This window comes from Rhinoderma darwinii, chromosome 1 (genome assembly GCF_050947455.1).
Source record: "Rhinoderma darwinii isolate aRhiDar2 chromosome 1, aRhiDar2.hap1, whole genome shotgun sequence".
NCBI lineage: Eukaryota > Metazoa > Chordata > Amphibia > Anura > Rhinodermatidae > Rhinoderma > Rhinoderma darwinii.
Genome location: NC_134687.1, coordinates 465,744,780 through 465,766,042, shown reverse-complemented (window position 1 = coordinate 465,766,042; position 21,263 = coordinate 465,744,780). Strand labels below are relative to the sequence as shown.

At 44.2% G+C, this 21,263-nt stretch overlaps 1 protein-coding gene across 2 annotated transcripts; it reads left to right on the top strand.

Annotated features, from left to right (window-relative positions):
- Positions 1 to 10,052: 10,052 nt before the first annotated feature.
- Positions 10,053 to 20,769, top strand: RAN (RAN, member RAS oncogene family). 2 transcript variants are annotated; one of them, XM_075833168.1, is made up of 7 exons: positions 10,053 to 10,143; positions 11,446 to 11,490; positions 11,568 to 11,652; positions 14,342 to 14,467; positions 18,193 to 18,380; positions 20,025 to 20,195; positions 20,364 to 20,769. In XM_075833168.1, the coding sequence occupies exons 2-7, from the start codon at positions 11,455 to 11,457 to the stop codon at positions 20,406 to 20,408; spliced, it is 651 nt and encodes a 216-aa protein (XP_075689283.1). In that variant the 5' UTR covers positions 10,053 to 10,143; positions 11,446 to 11,454; the 3' UTR covers positions 20,409 to 20,769. The 2 variants fall into 2 exon arrangements, with proteins under 2 accessions (XP_075689283.1, XP_075689290.1); XM_075833175.1 differs by lacking the exon at positions 10,053 to 10,143 and adding an exon at positions 10,150 to 10,297.
- Positions 20,770 to 21,263: the final 494 nt, after the last annotated feature.

The window sequence follows — 21,263 nt, the reverse complement described above, 5'->3', positions numbered from 1 at the left end:
ATCGTACCTGATATTGAAACCCCTCTATAGTACTTTGTAGGAATGCCTCCTTTTTTTGAAATTGGGGATCAGACTTAAGTTTCAGAGCTTACTCTCTAAATTCATATAACTTGCGTGATTTCTGTCCAAGATTTGCTTTTTCCTCTTCAAACAGAAGGACCGTAAAAGCTAAGGGAGCTTACTGTACTGTTGCCTCCTTCTCCCATTTGCTCATTAGATTAGTTGATGTGTCTCAATTTGCGGAGATAATATTGTGCTGGATAATCAGAAGCTGGCTTGTGCCGAACCATCGGAAGCTGGCTTGTACCGGACTATCATAAGATGGCTTGTGCCGGACTATCGGAAGCTGGATTGTGCTGGATAATAGGAAGTAGACTTGTGATGGATAATTTGACTTGTCTCGGATACAGGACACGGGAACTGTAGTCGTCTTGAACACTGTACTCGGCTCGGCCACCGGACAAGGATACTGAAGTCATCTCGGACACTGAACTTGGTCCGGACACTGGACACAGATACTGAAGTCGTCACAGACACTGAACTTGGCACAGACACTGGACACAGATACTGAAGTTGTCACAGACACTGGACTTGACACTGACACGAATACTGAAGTCGTCACGGACACTGGACTTGACACTGAATACGGATACAGGATAACGCTAGGGAACCTTTGCAGATTAACACAGGGTTAGACACAATATTGCACAGCCAATGTAGAAGTGGGCATAGATCTTCTTAAAGTCCCGGTTGTGCTGGGATTAGTCAGGGACGAATCTCCTGGTGCACGCTGGACCTTTAAGACTGGGGAAGAGTGGGGGTGCGCCAGCGTCTCTGTGGAAGGAGATGCCGGCCAGGTTTTAGAGTCCTGCTGTCGTGACTGCCGGTAAGTGGGAAATGCCGGCGGTCAGTACCCCCCCTTACACATCCTCTTCATAGGTCCAGAGCGTAGGAGAAACTTTTTAATGAGAGCTGGGGCATACACATGTTCTTCAGGATCCCAAGACCTCCCCTCAGGACCAAAACCCTTCCAATCCAACAGGGAAAAGATCATCCCTCCTACCTTCTTGTAGTCCAGGTTCTCCTTGACCTCGAAGACATCAGAAGAAATGCTGGGAGCAATTGCAGAGCCAGAAGATTTACTGTACCGGTTGAGGACCACAGGCTTCAGGAGGGACACATGGAAGGAATTGGGAATCTTGAGAGCAGGGGGCAGATGCAATTTGTAAGACACAGGGTCGATCTGTTGCAGGATTTCAAAGGGACCAAGAAATCTGGGAGCGAATTTGTAGGAGGGAATTTTTAGAAGAATATTTTTAGAAGACAACCAGATTTTAACTCTGGGAAGAAATTGAGGAGGAAGCCTTCTCTTCCTATCGGCATACTTCTTCATGCGATTCACTGCCTGTAGGATCGCAGACTTGGTTTGCTGCCAGACCTGAAGAAAGTTTCCGAAAGAAGAATTAGCTGCAGGCACTTGAGATGTAGCCGATACAGGAAGAGGAACACATGGATGTTGGCTGTAAACAATAAAAAAAATGAAGATGTGTGATTATTGTAAGAGAATTCGGCCCATGGAAGAAGATGCAACCAATTGTCATGTTGAACAGATATAAAATGACAAAGATAATTTTCTAGCACTTTATTAATCCTTTCAACATCGCCGATGTATTGTGGGTGATATGCAGAAGAAAAGTCCAATTTCACATCAAAAAGTTTACACAGGGCTCTCCACAACTTAGACGTCAATTGTACACCCCAATCAGACACAATATGGAAGGGCAATCAATGCAAACAAAAAATATGTTGAATAAATAAATTTGCCAGGCGAGGAGCTGAGGGAGGGCCAGACAGAGGAGCAAAATATGCCATCTTGGAAAAATAATCCACCACAACCCAGACAGTGGTATAACCAACAGAAGGAGGAAGATCTGTAATAAAATCCATGGCAATATTTTTCCACGGACCATCAGGAACAGGCAGAGGTTGGAGTAGACCTGCAAGCTTGGAATGGGCAGCTTTGTTTTGGGCATAGTTGGTGCACGAGGAGATATAGTCCACAACATCTTTGGGCAGCGTGGGCCACCAGTAGTGACGAGAGATAAAGTCCCGAGTCCTACGAATACCAGAATGCCCTGCCAAAATTGCATTTTGACGCCAAATGAGAATTTTCTTCCTGTCAGTAGGACGAACAAAAAATTTTCCAAGAGGAATATCTTTAGTCTGTAGAGGGTAACAGTAATAATCCTAGAAGGGTCAATGATATGCTGAGGATCCTCTTCAGTCATCTGTCTCAAACAACTGAGACAGTGCATCGGCCTTTAGATTTTTATCAGCAGGAAGGAAATGGAGTACGAATTGAAACTTGCCAAAGAATAGCGACCATGTGGCTTGACGAGGTTTCAGTCGTTGTGCAGACTGTAAATAAGTGAGGTTCTTGTGGTCAGTGTAGATCAGGGGTGGGGAACGTCCGACCCGTGGGCCGTATAAGGCCTGTGAGATCATTTAGTCCGGCCCGACATCACTCAAACCACGCTGCCGCCATGTCATTCGCTACTTGGCTCAGTCCACCCTACTCACTCACATTTAGGACCAGGAGAACTGTTGATGGAGCCAAGTATGGCGGAGGCGGTCTGAGTGGGGTCGGTGCATGCCGGCCCAAGAGTGGACCAGTGCGCTGACCTGACCTGAGTCAGTGACAAGAGGTCAGGTGACCAGACTGGTCCACTCCCGGGCCGGCACAGTCCAGTCACCTGACCTGAGTCACCTGACCTCACGTCAGTGACGTGAGGTCGGATGACTGGACTGGTCCACTCCGGTCACAGCACGCACCGACCTCACTCTGACCGCCGCTGCCACCGTGTCATTCCCTCTTTGACTCCGTCTGGACTACTCACTCACATTTTGGAGCAGGAAGAGGGCGGCGGTCTGAGCAAAGTATGGTGGTGGTCTGAGTGAGGCCAGTGCGTCCCGGCCCAGGAGTGGACCAGTGCAGTCTCCTGACCTGAGTCACCTGACTGGTCCACTCCCGAGCGGGTTCGCACTGACCTCCTCACTCAGAAAGCCGCATCCTCATTCACTAGTAGTAAATGACGGTACTTGGCTCCATCTGCCCACCTCCTGACCTAAAATTTCAAAACATAGCGGAGGCCTAAATGTAGAAATTTAGCTGTAGTGTAGATATAGGATAGGACCTATCCTAAAAGCATGAAGTGATGTCAGGTGACTTTTCCATCAAGGACATTTATGATATATCCACAGGATATGTGATAAATGTCAGATCGATGGAGGTCCTCTGGTTGCCAGATCTATCTCTAGAACGGGGCCCCCTAAACCCCATTCTACCTCTTTGTGTTGTGGCTGACTAGTGTGATTTCCGACCATGAAGAAGAAAACAACGTAGCTTGCTGAGCTACGCTATTTCTGTAGGTCCCATGGAACTGAATAGTAGTTACGGAAACAGCATAACTCGCATGCTACGCTGCTTCCGTAACTGCTATTTGCTACTATAGGATTACGGAAATAGCATAGCCCAGCGAGCTACGCTGTTTTCTTCTTCATGGTTGGAAATCAGCCATAACCCAGACAGGTTGAGCGGCGTTTAGAGGGCCCCGTTCTAGAGATAGGTGTGAGTCGCAAACCTCACCAAAGAGAAGCAGTTCCAGCCATCACATTAGGGGTAAGTTAATTAAATGTTTGACCAAATATAGCAGACTCATTTTTAAGTTGATAATTTTGTATGGCCTGCGAATGATGTTATAAATATCCAAATGGCCCTTGGCCGAAAAAAGGTTCCCCACCCCTGTAGATGACAATAGGGTGAGCAGCCCTCATTAGCAAACGCCTCCACTCTTATAAGGCTAATTTGACGGCCAGTAACTCACAGTCCCCAATGGAGTAGCTTTGTTCTACAGGAGAAAAACGTTTTGAGAAAAAGCCACAGGATACCGCCTTACCCTTGGAGATTCAAGAGAAGCGCTGAAGCACAATGGAAAAAGCGTCAACCTCCAATGAGAATTGCCAGGACACACTTTAAGATGGTGAAGAACGGAGGCAGAAGTGAATGCTCTATTGAGGTTGGAGAATTCCGACTCTGCCTCAGGGGTCAAGACTTTAACGTTCACTCCCATCTTGGTGAGAGCAGTGATAGGAGCAAGAAGTGAAGTGAAGTTTGGGATGAACTGGCGATAGAAATTTGCGAAGCCAAGAAATCTCTGTATGACGGAGACCTTGAGGACGTGGCCGCTCTAAGATGTACTTCACTTTCTCTGGATCCATCTGGAGTCCACGATCTGAGATTATATAGCCCAAAAAGGGCAAGGATTTCCTTTCAAATACGCACTTTCAAGTTTGGCGTAGAGGTTGTTACCCCTTAACCGTGTCAGGACTTGGCCAACATGCTTCCGGTGAGTCTTCAGATATTGGTGAAAAAGTCAAGATATTGTCTAGATATACCACCACACAGACATACAGTAGATTCCGGAAGATGTCGCTTACAAATTCCTGGAACACAGCTAGTGCGTTACACCATCCAAAGGGCATCACAAGATATTCGTAGTGAGCGCCCCGGGTGTTAAATGCGGTTTTCCATTGTCACCTTTGCGGATACAGATCAAGTTATAAGCCCCGTGTAGATCCAGCTTTGTGAAAATCTTAGTCCCACAAATTCTGTTGAAGAGCTCAGAGATTAGCGGCAAGGGGTACTTGTTCTTGACAGTGATTTGGTTTAAACCACAATAGTCAATACAAGGCCGGAGAGATTCAACTTTCTTTTCTACGAAGAAGAATCTGGCTCCGGCTGGAGAAGTAGATATCATGATAAACCCCCACTTGAGGTTCTCCTTGATGTATGCTGACATGGCTTGGGTTTCGAGCAAGAAGAGGATAAACTCGTCCACGTGTGGGTGAAGCTTCAGGGAGCAATTAAATTGGACAATCGTAGGGACAATGGGGAGACAGGACCTCCTTCTTGCTGAAGACATCCGCAAAACAGGCATACTGTGAAAGCAGACCAGAGAGTGACTGAGGAATCTAGACAGAACGAACCTGAGGAAGGCAGCAGTGTTAACATCGAGATCCCCACTGGAGAACCTCTCCGGAATTTCAGTCGAGGACAGGAGTTTGTTGGCGAAGCCATGGTAAGCCCAGCTGAATAGGCTTAATAGCTTTAGGCAAAACATAAAAAGCTATTTGTTCTGAGTGTAGAACACCCACTTGCAACTTCAAAAGCTCTGTGATGGACAAGATTGGATATCGCAGAGGTTGACAATTCACAGAAGAAATTGCTAAAGGTTTCTCCAGAGGAGTCGTGGGCAAGTGGAGACGGTATATTAAAGCCTGATGGATGAAGTTCGCAGCCGCTCCAGAGTCCAGATAAGTGGAAACAGAGTGTGATTCTTCACCTGAGGAGATTGTCACAGGAATCGATAATTTGGGAGAGAATTTTGCAGAAGGCGTCGGTCCACCTAAGGGTAGTCTATCCTATCAACCCTAGGTGCTGGAGTTTCCCGGCTTCAGGGGACATTGAAGCACAAAATGACCCTTGTGGCCACAGTACAAAGATAGGCCAGAAGAACATCTGCTCTGTCGCTCCTGGTCAGACAGTCTAACTCTGTGCACCTGCATAGGTTTTTCAGGGACAACAACCGAAGGGGGTAGCAGAGGTCTCTGGAGATTAGGCACCAGTCTGTAGGACCTTCTTTCTTGACGAACTTCCTGGGCGCGTTTTTGGAACCTCATGTAGGTCCGTGCAGCCAGAAGAATCAGAGCATCCAAGGAAGATGGGAGATCACGACCCGCCAGTTCATGTTGGATTTGAGGGGTTAATCCCTGCAAGAAGATTGCAACCAAGGCCTCGGTATTGCAGGCAAGCTCCGCTGCCAAAGTACGGAACTGCATGGCATACTCTCCTACTGTCGATTCCCCTTTGCGGAGAGTCAGAAGCGAAGCAGCGGCAGAAGACGGTTATCCCGGTTTTTTAAAGGTCTCTAAGAACAACTGTTTTTTATTTTATTTTTTACAGCGTTTACCGTGCGGGTTAAATAATGTAACAGCTTTATAGTCGGGGTCGTTACGGACGCGGCGATACCAAATTGTGTTTTTTTAATAGTAAAGCATTTTGTAAAGGGAAAAAGTGGTTTTTTTTTATCTTTTTATCACATTTTTTTTTTATTAACTTTATTCAACTTTTTTTTTTTACTTGTCCTACTAGGGGACTTTCATATGCGATCATCCGATCTCTTTTATAATACACTGCAATACTTTTGTATTGCAGTGTATCACTGCCTGTCCGTTTAAAACGGACAGGCATCTGCTAGGTCATGCCTCTGGCATAGCCTAGCAGGCATACACTACAGGCAGACCAGGGGGCCTTTATTAGGCCCCCGGCTGCCATCACAGACACAGACACTCGGCGATCTTATCGCCAGGTGTCAGTGGGATGAGAGGGAGCTCCCTCCCTCTCTCCATAACCACTCAGATGCGGTGCACGCTATTGAGCACCGCATCTGAAGGGTTAAACGGGTGAGATCGATACTTATATCGATCTCACCCAGTCGAGCAGGGACGCCCCCAGCCCTCAACTGCCTCTGGCAGCTGAAAGCAGGGAGATTTGACGGCTCCCTGCTCTGTTTACTTTATTCTAATGCAGCGCCGTGGAATAGCGGCGCTGTAGAATAAAGCCCATTAATGACCGCCGTGAAAAGGCTAATCGGCGGTCATTCTGAGAGCCATAACTTTTTATTTTTCCGTCAACTGAGCTGTGTAACTACTTGCTTTTTGCGGGACAAGTTTTCGTTTTTATTGGTACTATTATGGGGTACATGCAACTTCTTTGGCACTTTTTATTCTATTTTTTTTTTGGCGGGATGACTAAAAAGAAGAAATCCTGGCGCTGTTTTTTTTATTCATTTTATTCCCATGTTTACTGCGCGGGATATACAACGTGAAATTGTTATAGATCGTCGTTACTCATGCAGCGATACCAAGTATATATAGATTTACTGTTGGAATGACACAGGACTCATGGTACCACTCACCTTTTCTTCTCCGGACAATCATTCTTCCAGATGTCCCAAACAATCTTCATCAGTCAAAATAACTATACTCCATTCCTCTATAGTCCAATCCCTATACTTTTTGAATGTCAGTCTGTCCTTGGAGAGGAGTGGCTTCTTTGATGCCCTTCTTGACACCAGTCCACCCTCCAAAAGCTTTCGCCTCACTTTGCGTGCAGATGAACTGACACCTGCCTGCTGCCATTCCTGAACAAGCTCTGTACTGGTGTTGAACCGATCCCGTAGCAGAATACTTTTTAGGAGACGGTCCTGGCACTTGCTGGACATTCTTGGGCGCCCTGAAGCCTTCTTCTCTGCAATTGAAGCTCTCGCCTTAAAGTTATTGATATTCCGATAAATGGTTGATTTAGAGACAATCTTACAAGCAGCAATGTCCTTGCCTGTAAAGCCCTTTTGATGCAAAGCAATGATGACTGCACGTGTTTCTTTGGAGTAGGGATGTCACGATACCAGAATTTGGACTTCGATACCGATACTTCATTTAGTATTGCAATTTCGATACCAATTCAATACTTTGCCAACAGTAATAAAAAAAAAAGTTCTTCCATTTTCTGATGTGAGGCGCGAGGTGTGATGATGAATTTTGAATGTGCCTCACATTAATTGTAATTAACCCCATCATGTTTCTCAGTCATAATGGGTTAATATGTAAGGTATATGATGGGGTTAATTACTATTAATGTGAGGAACATGGAGGTTAAATTCATCACACCTTGTGCCCCACAATAAGTGATAGAAAGCAGTTTTTATTTTATTTTTTTACAGCGTACACATCATAAATGATGCAAAAAAATAGTTGTGCAGGTTATTACGGCCGCGCCAATACTGAATGTGTATATTTTATGTATTGAGACTTATTTTAATGTATATTGTAAAAAAGGTGTATGTGTATTTATTTTTATTTAACATTACTTTATGTTTTTACTTTATTTTTTAAACTTTAATGTACTGGCATATATCTATATCACAGTACATTAGCCTGTGCACTGATAGTACACAGGCAGTTGTTAGGGCATACCTAAGTATGCCCTAACAACAGGAAATATGGTAGGACAGCCCTGGGGTCCTTCAATGGACCCTGGGCTGTCTGCCCATATATGGTATGTCCCTCAATCGCGCCACAGGAATTCCTTGTGACGCGATCCAAGGGGCATTCTCCCTTCTCATTTTCCCCTGAATGCTGCAGTCCGCTGTGATCGCAGCATTCACGGGAATAACAGCGTAGATAAGATGTTTCTCTGATCTCCGCCAGCGGGGCTGCGGCTGTGTAATACAGTCATTTCCCAGCTGCTGACAGGAAGTGCGTGCGCGGTCAGCATGAGGAGATGCGGCCGGCGCTGCACTAATGAGCGGCAGTTCAGGCACTGAAGGCAGAACATGGGGGTGTTTTGCAGTGCGTCCGCCATGTTCTGTTTTCAGTGCCGCCGCTCATTAGTGCAGTGCCGGTCGCATTGCATCATCCTGACTCCGCGCACTTGTTATCAGGACTCCGGAGCGCAGCAATGACTGTATCACATAGCCGCAGCCCCACTCTCATACATTCATGTGTTAGTATACTTAGCTGTGCGGTCGCACAGCAAGTATCGAAATACATGAAATAACGGTATCGAACCGTTTGGGGATGCAGAGTATCGAAGTTTCGATGCATCGTGCATCCCTACTTTGGAGGTAACCATGGTTAACAGAAGGAGACAATGATATTAAGCACCATCCCCCTTTTAAAGCAACCAGTCTGCTCTTATAATTCAATCAGCATGACAGAGTGATATGAGCTGCCTTGACCTTGTTAACAGTTTCTCCTGGGCTAACGAGAATATCACTGAAATTATGTTAGCAGGTCATTATGTGGCATAGCTGAATTGCAGTGGAAAATGGGTTTTTGTGATTAAGTTAATTTTCTTGGCAAGGAATAACTTTGCAATTCATCTGATTAATCTTCATAACAATCTAGAGTTACTGCAAATTGCCACTATAAAAACTGATGCAGCAGACTTGGTGAAAAACTAAATTTGCCTCAGTCTAAAAACTTTTGGCCCAGACTGTACAATTAACACCGGCAGCTGATGGTGCGGACTCAGCTACTGAGCCAGCGCCATCAGCTTGCCGTAACTGTATGTCAAACTGTGGGATCCCCTTGCCGCCCATTAGGTAGTTACATCAAATGTTGGCAAGGGGTAAATAGGTTCGGTCAGGTTCCTGTCATGGTGTCCGCTATTTCTCACCGAATCTGTAACGGAGGCTCCTTTGGGTGCAATTATACGCGACAGATTGCAGAAATTTTATCTGACTGGGGTTGTTTCTGCAGCAGGTGCATAGATTTATTCAGATGAATGGAACTGGTATTCAGTCACAGAAATTTCAGCAACATCTGCCTCATGTGACTGCACCCTAATGGAGCCTCCGAGGTAAACACAGCCTAAAGGTCCTCTTACACGGCCCGACGTAGGCCATGTAAACGAGCAACGATCAAGGAGACAGTATCAAGGAGCTATGGATGGGGACGAGCGGTCGTTACTCATCACCATACATTATTATGTTGGCAGCACGTCTCCCTGTTTACACAGGGAGATGCCCTGCCGACAACGATAGGTTTCAGTATTTAAAACATTCCGATCAGCTGATGAACGAGCGTTTCCTCGTTCACAGGTTGATCGTTGCTGTTTACACAGGGCAATTATTGTGAACGCTCATTTGCCCGATAATTGTCCAGTGTAAAAGGGCCTTTATAATGCTTATGGAATTTTATTTATCAGCTGGGCATATGAGACACAATAATTGTTCAAGGACTGTAGTAAAACTAGAACTCAACTGTAAAGCTATGAACCCTAAGCAGTACATCATGGACATACAGACGTTCTTCGTCGGTTCTTTCTGGAACTTACAAATTACAGCCTCTTGTGTTTCGAACAAAACTTTCCCGCCCTTTTGTATCCAGCGCGCCGCAGTGCTGGCTGCAGTGACGTCAACCCCCCTCCCACGTGATTGTCCCTCCCTCCTAGTGCGCGCCCTGCTATTTGAATCCCGCTTCCGCCATTTTCTTTCGCTGCCTCACAGACGCTTCTGGAAGGTGAGAGCTGTACTGCTGGAGACATCACACAGCCTCGCTGCTCCATCCGCCGCTTATCCCTGCCATCCTTTGCCTTACAGTTAGCCCGTTACGTGAAGTAGCGGTCTAATCTTTATCTATTTAATTGGCATAGATCTGGGAGGGATCCCCTTTGGTGAGTTAAACGGGACCGGGTGGCGGCGTATGGTCCCTGATAGGGGGCGGGAAAGAGTACGGTTGGCGCGCTTTTTCCTTCATGGTACTTCTCTTATACTGTGGCCGGTGTTGTGGTGGTCTCTGAGATGGGTTATGTACTAGGAGGTTGCCAGGCCCGTTGTTTGGGATCCACGAATATTACAGGCCTCGCCGCACACGGTTCGCCTCCCCTCGTTTCCCTACCGCCTCCTCTGCCCGTGACTCTGCATTATCTGGCAGCCGCCTGCCTGTATCTTCCGACACCGCTCCTATGTGTGGGCGCTTAGTTTGCACTAGTCTTACCATGTGTACCGAGAGGAACAATAGGAACGTGTAATATGGGCAGACCGGGGTGTTTAGGCCTGGGACGGGGAAGTGAACAGGAAGCGCGCATCCGCCATTAGTGCTCGCTTGTCTTCCACATGTTTCATTGCATTGCGGGAGTGTTCCTCCCAGTAGACCGCTTGTCTGGCCGCGGGATGAAGCCTCCTTGTAGCTCTTCCGTATTGATCTCTGCATTTGGGCGTTATTTCTATAACTTTCGGTTTGTTCTTTGTGTCGGATACTTCTACTTTCCTCTGTATCTCCGACTAGTCTTCATTTCCGCCTTTATAAACGTGGAGCTCTGCGGCGTGTGGTCACGTGGGTCGGTTTTTTTGTCCGATTGAAGTTGTCAGTATCACGTTGGCGCTCGTCTGTTCAGCTTTATATGTACTTTTTAGGTCTAGATAAACAGCCGGGTGTATCGGACGGACGTTTGCAGTGTTAAAAGCTTTTATAACTGGAGATGAAGTGAGGAGAGGATTTTGATGTCTGGCTGTAAAATTCTGCGTGGGTGATTACGGTCTAAATGTATCTGGTCCTTTTAATTTTCTGATTAGACTCAATGGGACCTGCCATAGAAATGGGGACAGCATAAGACCTTTGCATAAAGCTTCTTTTTTTTGCCATCCACATGGCAGTGGGTGTATGTTAGGGGGTGGTGTGATGAACACCCTCTGTTTTTATGAATGAGGCCTCAGGCTGTCTGCTTTGGGGGATGAGTGGCCCATTATAAAGGTCTCAATGCTGCTTCTCATGTTGCTGACTCAATCAACCTGAATGTCATGCACTTGTTTTCTTTTCCAGAAATAAACCATGGCAGCCCAAGGAGAGCCTCAGGTCCAGTTTAAGGTAAAAGTAATGTTCGTTTTATTATTTTGATTAAACTGCCCAGTGCCTGTATTAACTTAGTCTGTTTCATGTTACAGCTTGTTTTGGTTGGTGATGGTGGTACTGGCAAAACAACCTTTGTAAAACGTCACTTGACTGGTGAATTTGAGAAGAAATACGTAGGTAAGCTGAACTGCTTTTTCTTGAGTTCTAACTAGAGTGATCTTAAACATCTACGGTTGCTGTGGCTCAATAGCATGGCAGATGCACTGTGTGCATTTACATAAAACTTTTTCGCCATGTGATTAAAAACGAATCTGTTGCTCACTCCTTGCAATGAGGAGGAGCTTGAATGGAGTAGAAGGCAAGCATGCACCCTACTGTTCCAGTCAATGTCTATGGGTCTGACTGAGTAGAGCGGCAGAAAGCACTCAGACATTTCAAAGTTCTCTTAAAGGGGTTTTCCAGCTTCTGACAACTATCAGTACATGATCTGTGGGGGTCTAACACCCGGGCCCTGCACAGATCAGCTGGTCCGGTGCCTCCGTGCACCAGACGTACAAGTCTGAAGCAGTTTGCTCTGGCCACGGATTGGCGGCCGAACCGCAGTACTGCAGCTCTGCTCCTATTCAAGTGAATGAGCAGCACTGCCGCTATGCACGGAGCAAACTGCTTCCGGGCTCTGTACATGCATTGTGCCACAAAATCCAGTGCCCGCAGGCCACTGGAACGACTTATCGGTCCGGGTGTTGGTTCCGCACCGATGATATACCGATGACCTATCTGGTTGTTAGCTCAGAAGTTGGACAACCCCTTTAACTGCATTCATGAATTGTGGCTCAGGGTTACTCTTTTAGTGATCAGAGAATCCCAGCGATCAGACATATTACCTTTCCTCTATATAGGTGATAGTCGTTTCTGGGATTACCCCTTTAACATGAGATCTGTCCTACATTCGTGTAAATGTTGGTATTTTTTAACACAGGAAAAAACTGGTTATTCGAGCAGCCATGACAGATCAGACGTGACATGTCATGTTGTATTGTAATGGATCTGTCAGTTCTTTCCACAGGTGCGAATAGCGTAGTAGTTGTGCTATTCTGGCCTACATACAACTAAAACCTGAAGGGAATATAGACGGAGAGATACAATTGATGGCCTTTCCTGAGGATAGGCTGTAACACTTCCGATCGGTGGGTTCTAACTCTGCGCCCCGCTTATCAGTTATTTGGAAGTGCTAATATGCACCCCTTCATTCCTTTTAATGCTCCATACTGTCGAACGCCGTCACTCATAGTAGCGGTACAGAGTGTTTTCTTCCATTCATTTGAATGGGAGAAGGCTGCAGTACTGTGAACTGCTGAGTGATGGTGGTTGACAATATGGAGCAGCGTGAAGGGAGATCAGACTGATCTTGCGTGAAGGGAGATCAGACTGATCTTGCGTGAAGGGAGATCAGACTGATCTTGCGTGAAGGGAGATCAGACTGATCTTGCGTGAAGGGAGATCAGACTGATCTTGCGTGAAGGGAGATCAGACTGATCTTGCGTGAAGGGAGACCTCATTCATTGTTTCTGTAGAGGAAAAGCATTATATGGCACTAAATCTTAGATCACAATTTGATGTATAAACTCATGTATAAGTATTTTCTAAATAAGAACTAGGTTCTCTAAGCTTTATACCATCTTGCATTTTCTAATGGAAGTCTCTTTGCAGCATCTTCATTGCAGTACTGTGCCGCTATTTGGTTGTCGGTGCCAGATAGGCCCTGTTCACACTGAGTTTTTTGACGCGGAAACAGCGCCGCAAAACGTCAAACCGCCCGAAAATGCCTCCCATTGATTTCAATGGGAGTTGGACGAGTTTTTTTTTTTTTACCGCGAGTAAAAAAAGTGTCGCGGTAAAGCGTCATGACCCATCTTGAGGCGGTTTCAGCCTCAAAAAACCCATTTCAATTAGTCAGAAAGAGGGGGGAAAAAACGCCCCGACTAGTGTTTTGACGAGTTTTTGTCAAACCACTGTGCAAAAACCGTCTGGAGCAGTTTTTGCAGGAGGAATTTTCCTCCTGCACCAAACTCAGTGTGAATATAGCCATACATTGTAATTATTCTTCCTAGAATTGGGTGCTAAGTAGGCTGGTTTACTGTACACGCTAGCATAGACTCATTCTTTATGTGAGAACCGAGGCCTAGGAAACAAGGCATCTCATCTAAAAGCCTTTAGCCATGCAGTAGGGTTGCCACGATAGCAGAATTTGGACTTCGATACCGATACTTTGTTTAGTATTGCGATTTTTTTTTTTTGATACCGAGGTTCTCCATACTCTATGCGCTACTGCTTGTACATAGAGTACAGCGAGGATGGTCATGTGAGTCGTGTAGTCATCATAGAAGTCTGTGCAACTAGACTTCTGGTCACCCGGCAGCGCTATAGAAACCGATGACAATCTCCGAATCAGCACAGGAGACCGAACTGTATATTAGCACGTGTAATCTCGTACTGCAGTGAAGATGCCGCTAAGTTTTGCCACGCAGCCCCTTTAATACTCCTTGCTGTTATTTGACTGGGGGTATGGGTACCTGTGGTCAAATGTTAGATTAAGGGGTCTATCACCTAACCAGTGTATAGGTGATGAATGCTTTAGTATGTGGTAATTGTATAGTTCTTAAATAAATTAGTTCTGTAGCCTTACACGGGAGCTTTTTTTTTACGTTACATGCCTACAGATTGAAAGTACTGTTTGCACAGCTAGATTAGCTCTACAATATTTGTAGTGTAAGTGTAATTTTCAACCACTCCCCTGGTACAAGAGTAACATTCAGTGCCCCTTTTTATAATAAAATACTTATCTTCTTCCTCCTTTCTTCTCTAGCCACGCTTGGTGTTGAAGTTCACCCACTGGTGTTCCATACCAACAGAGGTCCTATTAAATTCAACGTATGGGATACTGCTGGACAGGAGAAGTTTGGCGGTCTTCGTGATGGTTACTACATTCAGGGTATGCATTTAACAGTCCTATTAATATTTAATAAGGTAGAGTGACTCTTTTGATGTAACCAGACTTTACGTCTTAGAACAAGATTGTTTAATAATTATTCAGGCAAGAGGCATTTATGGCATTTCCAGATCACAAAGCACATCTGTCTTGCTGTCATTGTACCTCCACTAGTACAGAATACTCTAATGTGGTGTTGGAGCATGCCACAATTTTTATCCCGTCTGAAGGGAATATCCCGTGATCCAGATACTGTGGGTGCTGTATTCTGAGTCATTGTGATGCATTAAATGGGCTGTCCGGCTTCAAGTTATTTTTGTATAATTAAGATATACGACCTCCCAATATACTTTGTTTTAATGCCTCAAATTAATTATGCAAATAAATGACTAATTGGAAACCGTACAACCCCTTAAATTCAGTAGTCTATTAGCACGAAGTCTGGGTACACACTTAGTGGAAATACTTGGCTATGGGCACAAAATCCAGTGAATTAGTTTCATCGATGTAGATGAGATTTTAACAAATCTTATCCACCTGCTGAAATGGACCTACATTGCAAATTAAAATCTGCAGCATGTCCACTTCTGATGTGGGTTTTACGTCTTTCAATGTAAGTGATAAAACTGTTACATGTGTATTTTGCTGCTATTTTTTCCACGGTCTACCCAACGTAAAGCTATAAGCTCCAGGGAAGCTTGTCACATGAGCTTGAGTGGTTCTGTAAAAAGCTGCAACATTAATAATTAGCATTACAGGCAATCTAGGTAGTGGCCCAGATAATTCTTGCCCTCTAACTGAAAAAAAAAAAATAAACATTTTAGTGACACATTCCCTTTAAACAATTAGTATTTGAGTGATTACACATTGTTAATTTTTTCACAAGTCAGAATCTAATTTATAATATTTCCTAATTTATAATAATTCCTTGTGCTGAGCACTAGAGGGAGCAGTTCCCAAAATTGCAGCATGGTCACTGTGGTAAAGCAACCTCATTGACTTATGCTGCAATTTTGGGGTGGACACTCTCGTGTCCTCACACAATCCCCCCCCCCCCTTCTTCTGGCTAGTGCCCAGAGAAGGAAGGGCTTGAATCTTCAAACCTCCTACACTGTGCACTGCCATTTTCTGAGTGACTGCTCAGTGTAGGAGGATTAGATACAGGGCTCAGCAGACAGTATCACACGGACATAATACACACCACATACACTAACATAAATTACCTGCCGCAGCCTCTGCTGTTCTACGCTCCTATTCCTTGCGCCTGCACATATGGCCGGGAGTCTTCTTACTCTCCGGCAGCGGCTTCCGGTCCACATGAAAATGGTGCCGGATTTCTCTCTGCGAACAAGCTTAGTTTTAGACTGTGGGAGCAGCGCATACGCCGTTCCCACACAGACGGCGTACGCTTCTGAGAATGGAGCGGCTCCCGTTCGCATTCCCTATGGGGTTGTATGTGCCGTATTCCATCTCTGTATGTGTCCTTAATCGACACGGAGATGAAAAAAAATGGCAGCCCCCTTAGAGAAGTAAAGTTTGAACACCGTAAAAATTAGAACGTGGCAACACTAATAAATACAATTTTTGTTTTATTAAAAGCAGTATAATAAAAATCATGACACCATCCCCTTTAACATAGGAGAAAAGCTACTGCTTTTCATGCCAAAGGGATCTGGGCTTCTAAAACGGACTACCTTTCCATAGGATAAGCACCTCCTCCTGCCGATCAGCCTTTTGAAGGGGCCCGCATCACTCATGCCTCTTCATTATTTACTTTATTTTTTTCGTTCGTACTTTGCTGTTAGAGTTTGTTCACACTGAGTGTTTTCAAGAGTATTCCTGGGTGTTTACACCTCAAAGCATCTGCCTATTGATTTCAATGGGAAATACAGCTTTCTGTTCAGATGGCGTTTTTTTTAAACTTTTTTCCCAAAAATTGCACGTAAAGACACCTGTGAAAGTGCATGTCACTTCTTGGGATGTTTTTAGAGCAGTTTTTCATTGAGTCTTTAGATAAACCGCTCCCAAAACGCAGCAAAAATCGTGAGAGGCTAAGGGAAACCAGCTCCGGATTTCCAGACTTTAAACAGCTCTTTATTTTCAGACCTTTTTTTTTTTTTTTTATTTTGTGTGCACATACCCTCAGGTTTGTAGTGGCTGTGCAAGGTAGGATTGGACAGTGGTGCAATAACTTGCAGTCGCTACAAATGTTTGCATGGTTTCCTTTACCATTACAAGTGTTGCAACCCATTAAACAACTTATTGGTGGAGCTGCCAAGAGTTAAGCCCTCACGATCTAAAGTTGATGGCCTATCCCAAGGAAAGGCCCTCATACAAGGGCTGCTTCATTTCTACACTCACTGAATTGCTGACACACTTGTAGATGGCTTTCTCCCATAGAAGAGTAGAAGGCTGTAAGACTGTGAACCACTGCTACAAGTGCGATAATTCAGTGAGCATGAACAGAAAGCCACGCTCGTACAAGACCTGCAGCACCTCCAAAACAGCTGATCAGAGTGGGGGGTCCTGGGAGTTGGACCCCAAACTAACTTGACAGTAGGCCATCAATTTTTAAGACTGGATAACCCCTGTTCACATGAAGCATTTTCGTTTTGGCTGTTGTATTTTATCCACTATATTAGCCATAGGTTACATTGTGGTGATCAGACAAAAGGGTTGTTGGAGTTCAGAGGCGAGACAAGAGCAGCAAATGTTCTAAAATAACAAAGCTATTAGTACTCTCCTCTTCTAGCCCTTGCTAGTCTTCATTTACACAAGGTGTGATGTTTTAAGAGTATGTGCAACATCTGACTGCTGTAGTTATTGCTGGTACAGCACATTGCTGGTAGCATATAAACCAAGACCAGTGGGGGACAGTAAAATAGGCTTAAAATGTCTATTGGGCATGTTAATTTTTAAACCGCTTTATTGTGATCTTTCTTTCAGTTTAAAAAATTGGCCATGGAAGGAGGTATGCAATAAAAAAAAAACATTGCTCACATCCCCAGTCGTTGCAGAGCCTCTGCTGTGTATTGACAGAACTCAAGCGGCGATGTGCTTGTATACCCACCTGATCGCTGCAGCCAAACACTGGTCTCGGTGGGTAATATGGCACAATCACTGTCAGCACTTTACTGCAGCGATCACATTGGTATATGGGCACATCATAGCTGCAGCTATGTCAACAAACAGCTGCAAGATGGCAGCGCTGAGATTGGTGAGGAATGGTTTATTTATTTTTAAACCCTCCTAACTTGGCCAATTTTTTTTAAATAACTCAACCCCCTTTAACAAGCAGTTTTGCTTAAGGCCTCATGCACACTTTTGTTGGCCATCGTACAGCTGTTAATGACTGATCCGTGAAGCCATCCGTGTGCGGTCTGTTTTGCGGCCCAAATCAATTAAAAGGCCAGTCTGGTCTCTCAAACATACAGGAGTAGGACCTGTCCTAATTCTGGAGGAATGGCCACACCATTCCGTTAAAACAACAAAGTTTGCGTGGCTCCATTAAAATGAATGTCTGGGTGCTATCCGTTAAACTGATTGCACCCTGGACAAAAGAAAAAACCTGAAGTGGGCATGAGGCCTAAAGGTGCAATTGTTTGCAACACCACTTGAGCATGTGCTGGAAATGCTTATATTACTATTGGGTTTAGATTTTGCATTTTGATAGAAATGGACACTAGCTGACAATACTTTGACTTTTTTTTTTTTTCTCTCCATTCTAGCTCAGTGTGCCATTATCATGTTTGATGTTACATCAAGAGTCACATACAAGAATGTACCCAACTGGCATAGAGATCTTGTACGAGTATGTGAAAATATCCCCATAGTCTTATGTGGCAACAAAGTGGACATTAAGGACAGGAAAGTTAAAGCAAAATCCATTGTGTTCCATAGGAAGAAGAATCTTCAGGTTGTTGTTTTTTTTTTTTTGTTTTTTTTTTGCAATATTGGCATTTCTAATTTGGACTAAATCTATTTAACTAGACTCATTTCTAAACACTCCTAAATTCGAAATCTGCATCTCTTGTAGTTAAAGTTCTAACCTTCTACTCACATTCCCTTTTGTAAACCTGCAAACAGGCCGAGCGCTGCATGCTGATGTGTAAAGTACGGATGCATTGAAACTTCGATACGGTTTTGATACAGTGCATCCTCAAACTGTTCGATACCTCTATTTCATGTATTTCGATATTAAGCTGTGCGGCCGCACAGCTCAGTATAGTAACACATGAATGTATGAGAGCGGGGCTGCGGCTGTGTAATAGTAATTGCGTGCTCCTGAGTCCTGACAAGTGCGTGCTGTCAGGATGTCATGCGGCCAGCGCTGCACTACTGAGCGGCAGCACTGAAGACAGAACATGGCGGGCGCTGTGCAAAACACCCATGTTCTGTCTTCAGTGCCTGCGCTGCCGCTTATTAGTGCAGCGCCAGCTGCATCTCGTCGGGCTGACTGCACGTGCAGTTGTTAGGAGCGGGGCAGTGACTATTACACAGCCGCAGCACTGCTCTAACGGCGGAGATCAGAGAAGCCTCATCTCGGCCGCTATTCCCTGAATTCTGTGATCATAGCTGACTGCAGCATTCCAGAGAAAATGAGGGGGGGGGGGTGCCCCTGGATCGCATCACAGGTAATTCCTGTGACGTGATCGAGGGAAATAACATATATGGCCAGACAGCACTGGGGTACTTCAATAGACCCTGGGCTGTCTTACCCAAGTATGCCCTAATAGAAGATATGGTATGTCCTAACTAGCCTGTGTACATATAGTACACAGGCAAAGTACTGGCATATATCTGATATGCCAGTACATTAAGTTTAAAAATAAAGTAAACACAAAGTAATATTAAATTTAAAAAAAATACACATACACCTTTTTTTTTTTTTTTACAATAAACATTAAAATAAGTCAATACATAAAATATAAACATATTTGGTATTGGCACGGCCATAATCTGCACAACAATATTTTTGCATTTGTGTACGCTGTAAAAAACCCAAAATAAACTTCTTTCACTTAATGTAAGGTACGTGGTGTGATGAATTTAACCTCCATGTGCCTTATATTAATAGTAATTAACCCCATCATGTACCTCACACTAACCCATTATGGCTGAGAAACATGATGGGGTTAATTACTATTAATGTGAGGCACGTGGTGGTTAAATTCAGCATCACTCCTCATATTACAATGGAAGAACTTTTTATTTTTTTATTACTTTTGACAAAGTATCGTTTTGGTATTGGATGCCGATACTTTGTGTAGTATGGCGATTTCAAGTCCAAATTCTGGTATCGTAACAATCCTAGCGTAGAGACTCAAGCTCAGTGCTTCTCTCCGGCATGCAGTACATGGCCTGTTTGGGCTTCTAGCGAGGGAATGTAAGTGAGTAGAAAGATAAAACTTAGATCCGAAATCAGTGTTTATGTTTAGCTGTTAAATGATTATTGCAGATTGGGAGGAGTTGTTGGTGACAGTCCCTTGAAGTAGTGTTTATGCTATATACTCTATGCTCAAATATGGAATGTTTTTTCTTTTTTTTTTTTTTTTCTTAGTACTATGATATCTCTGCAAAGAGTAACTACAACTTTGAAAAGCCATTCCTTTGGCTTGCCAGAAAACTCATAGGTGATCCTAACCTTGAATTTGTAGCCATGCCTGCTCTTGCACCCCCAGAAGTGGTTATGGATCCTGCACTTGCAGCACAATATGAGATCGATCTACAGGTAAGCTTGATCAGGTGACCTCTATCCTGTTAAATCCGTGAAGTTTAAATGAAGAATCTTGGTAAACCTATAAGTGTAGCTCACTAATGTGAAGTGAACTTTACCCCAGTGTTATGCCACTGCTTGGGCAAGACCGTAAGTTAAATTTCTTTTTTCACTTGCCTCTAGGTTGCCCAGACCACAGCACTGCCAGATGAAGATGATGATCTGTGAGGTGAATGAAGTGGGAGCCCAGAGTCAGAAGTCTAGTTTTATAGGCAACTGTCCTGTGATGTCAGTGGTGCAGCGTGTTTGCCACTTTATTATCTAGCGGAGCAGAACATATGCTTAATCTTTTTGGGATGCTGAAGGAGATGAATGGGCTTCGGAGTGAATGTGGCAGTTAAACAGGAACTAAATAAATCCTTCGTATTTTGGACCTGCATATTTAGCTGTTTGGGACTGCAAATATTCCCTAAGATCTCCAATATTAAGTTAAGACTGCTACAGTCACCTCACAATATTCAGTGGTGAATCTTGTTACTGTCATTCCCATACCTTTTTCGTTTAGATCCTAATAAAGTTGTATTTCAAATACCCTAGTTCCGTGACATCAATGACAATTGCACTGACTTTTTAATTGTTTACAGTAGGTTCTTCAGCCTAATGACTAGTAACATTTTTGTGTATGCTGTAAAACACTTGGCTTTATCTATTTGGTTAAAAATGAAATGTCACAATGTACACTTTTTGTTTCAAGACTTAATTTTTCATAGCAATCACAGGGTGCACTTTGCCATGTTCTTAATGTCTGTCAGATCAATAAACTGCATTTTCAGCAGTGTATAGCGGCAGACTTTTTTTTTTTTCCCCCGTTTCTGGTTTAAGTTATATTTAACATAAATGTTCTGTTTTGAGCTAGTTTTTATAAGGTGTAGTTCAGAGTTTTTTGACACGGAAACCGGGCCAAATATGCCTCCCATTGATTTCAATGGGAGGCGGAGGCATTTTTTTTTTCCTGCGAGGAAAAGGACATGGGAAAAGGACATGCCTTATGTTTGGGCGTTTACGCCTCTGACCTCCCATTGA

Excerpts from the sequence above, each read along its gene's own strand:
- RAN (XM_075833168.1), top strand. The coding sequence starts at position 11,455 with ATGGCAGCCCAAGGAGAGCCTCAGGTCCAGTTTAAG. Across the intron at positions 11,491-11,567 it reads AGCCTCAGGTCCAGTTTAAG|CTTGTTTTGGTTGGTGATGG; the intron begins GTAAAAGTAATG and ends TTCATGTTACAG. Across the intron at positions 11,653-14,341 it reads ATTTGAGAAGAAATACGTAG|CCACGCTTGGTGTTGAAGTT; the intron begins GTAAGCTGAACT and ends TTTCTTCTCTAG.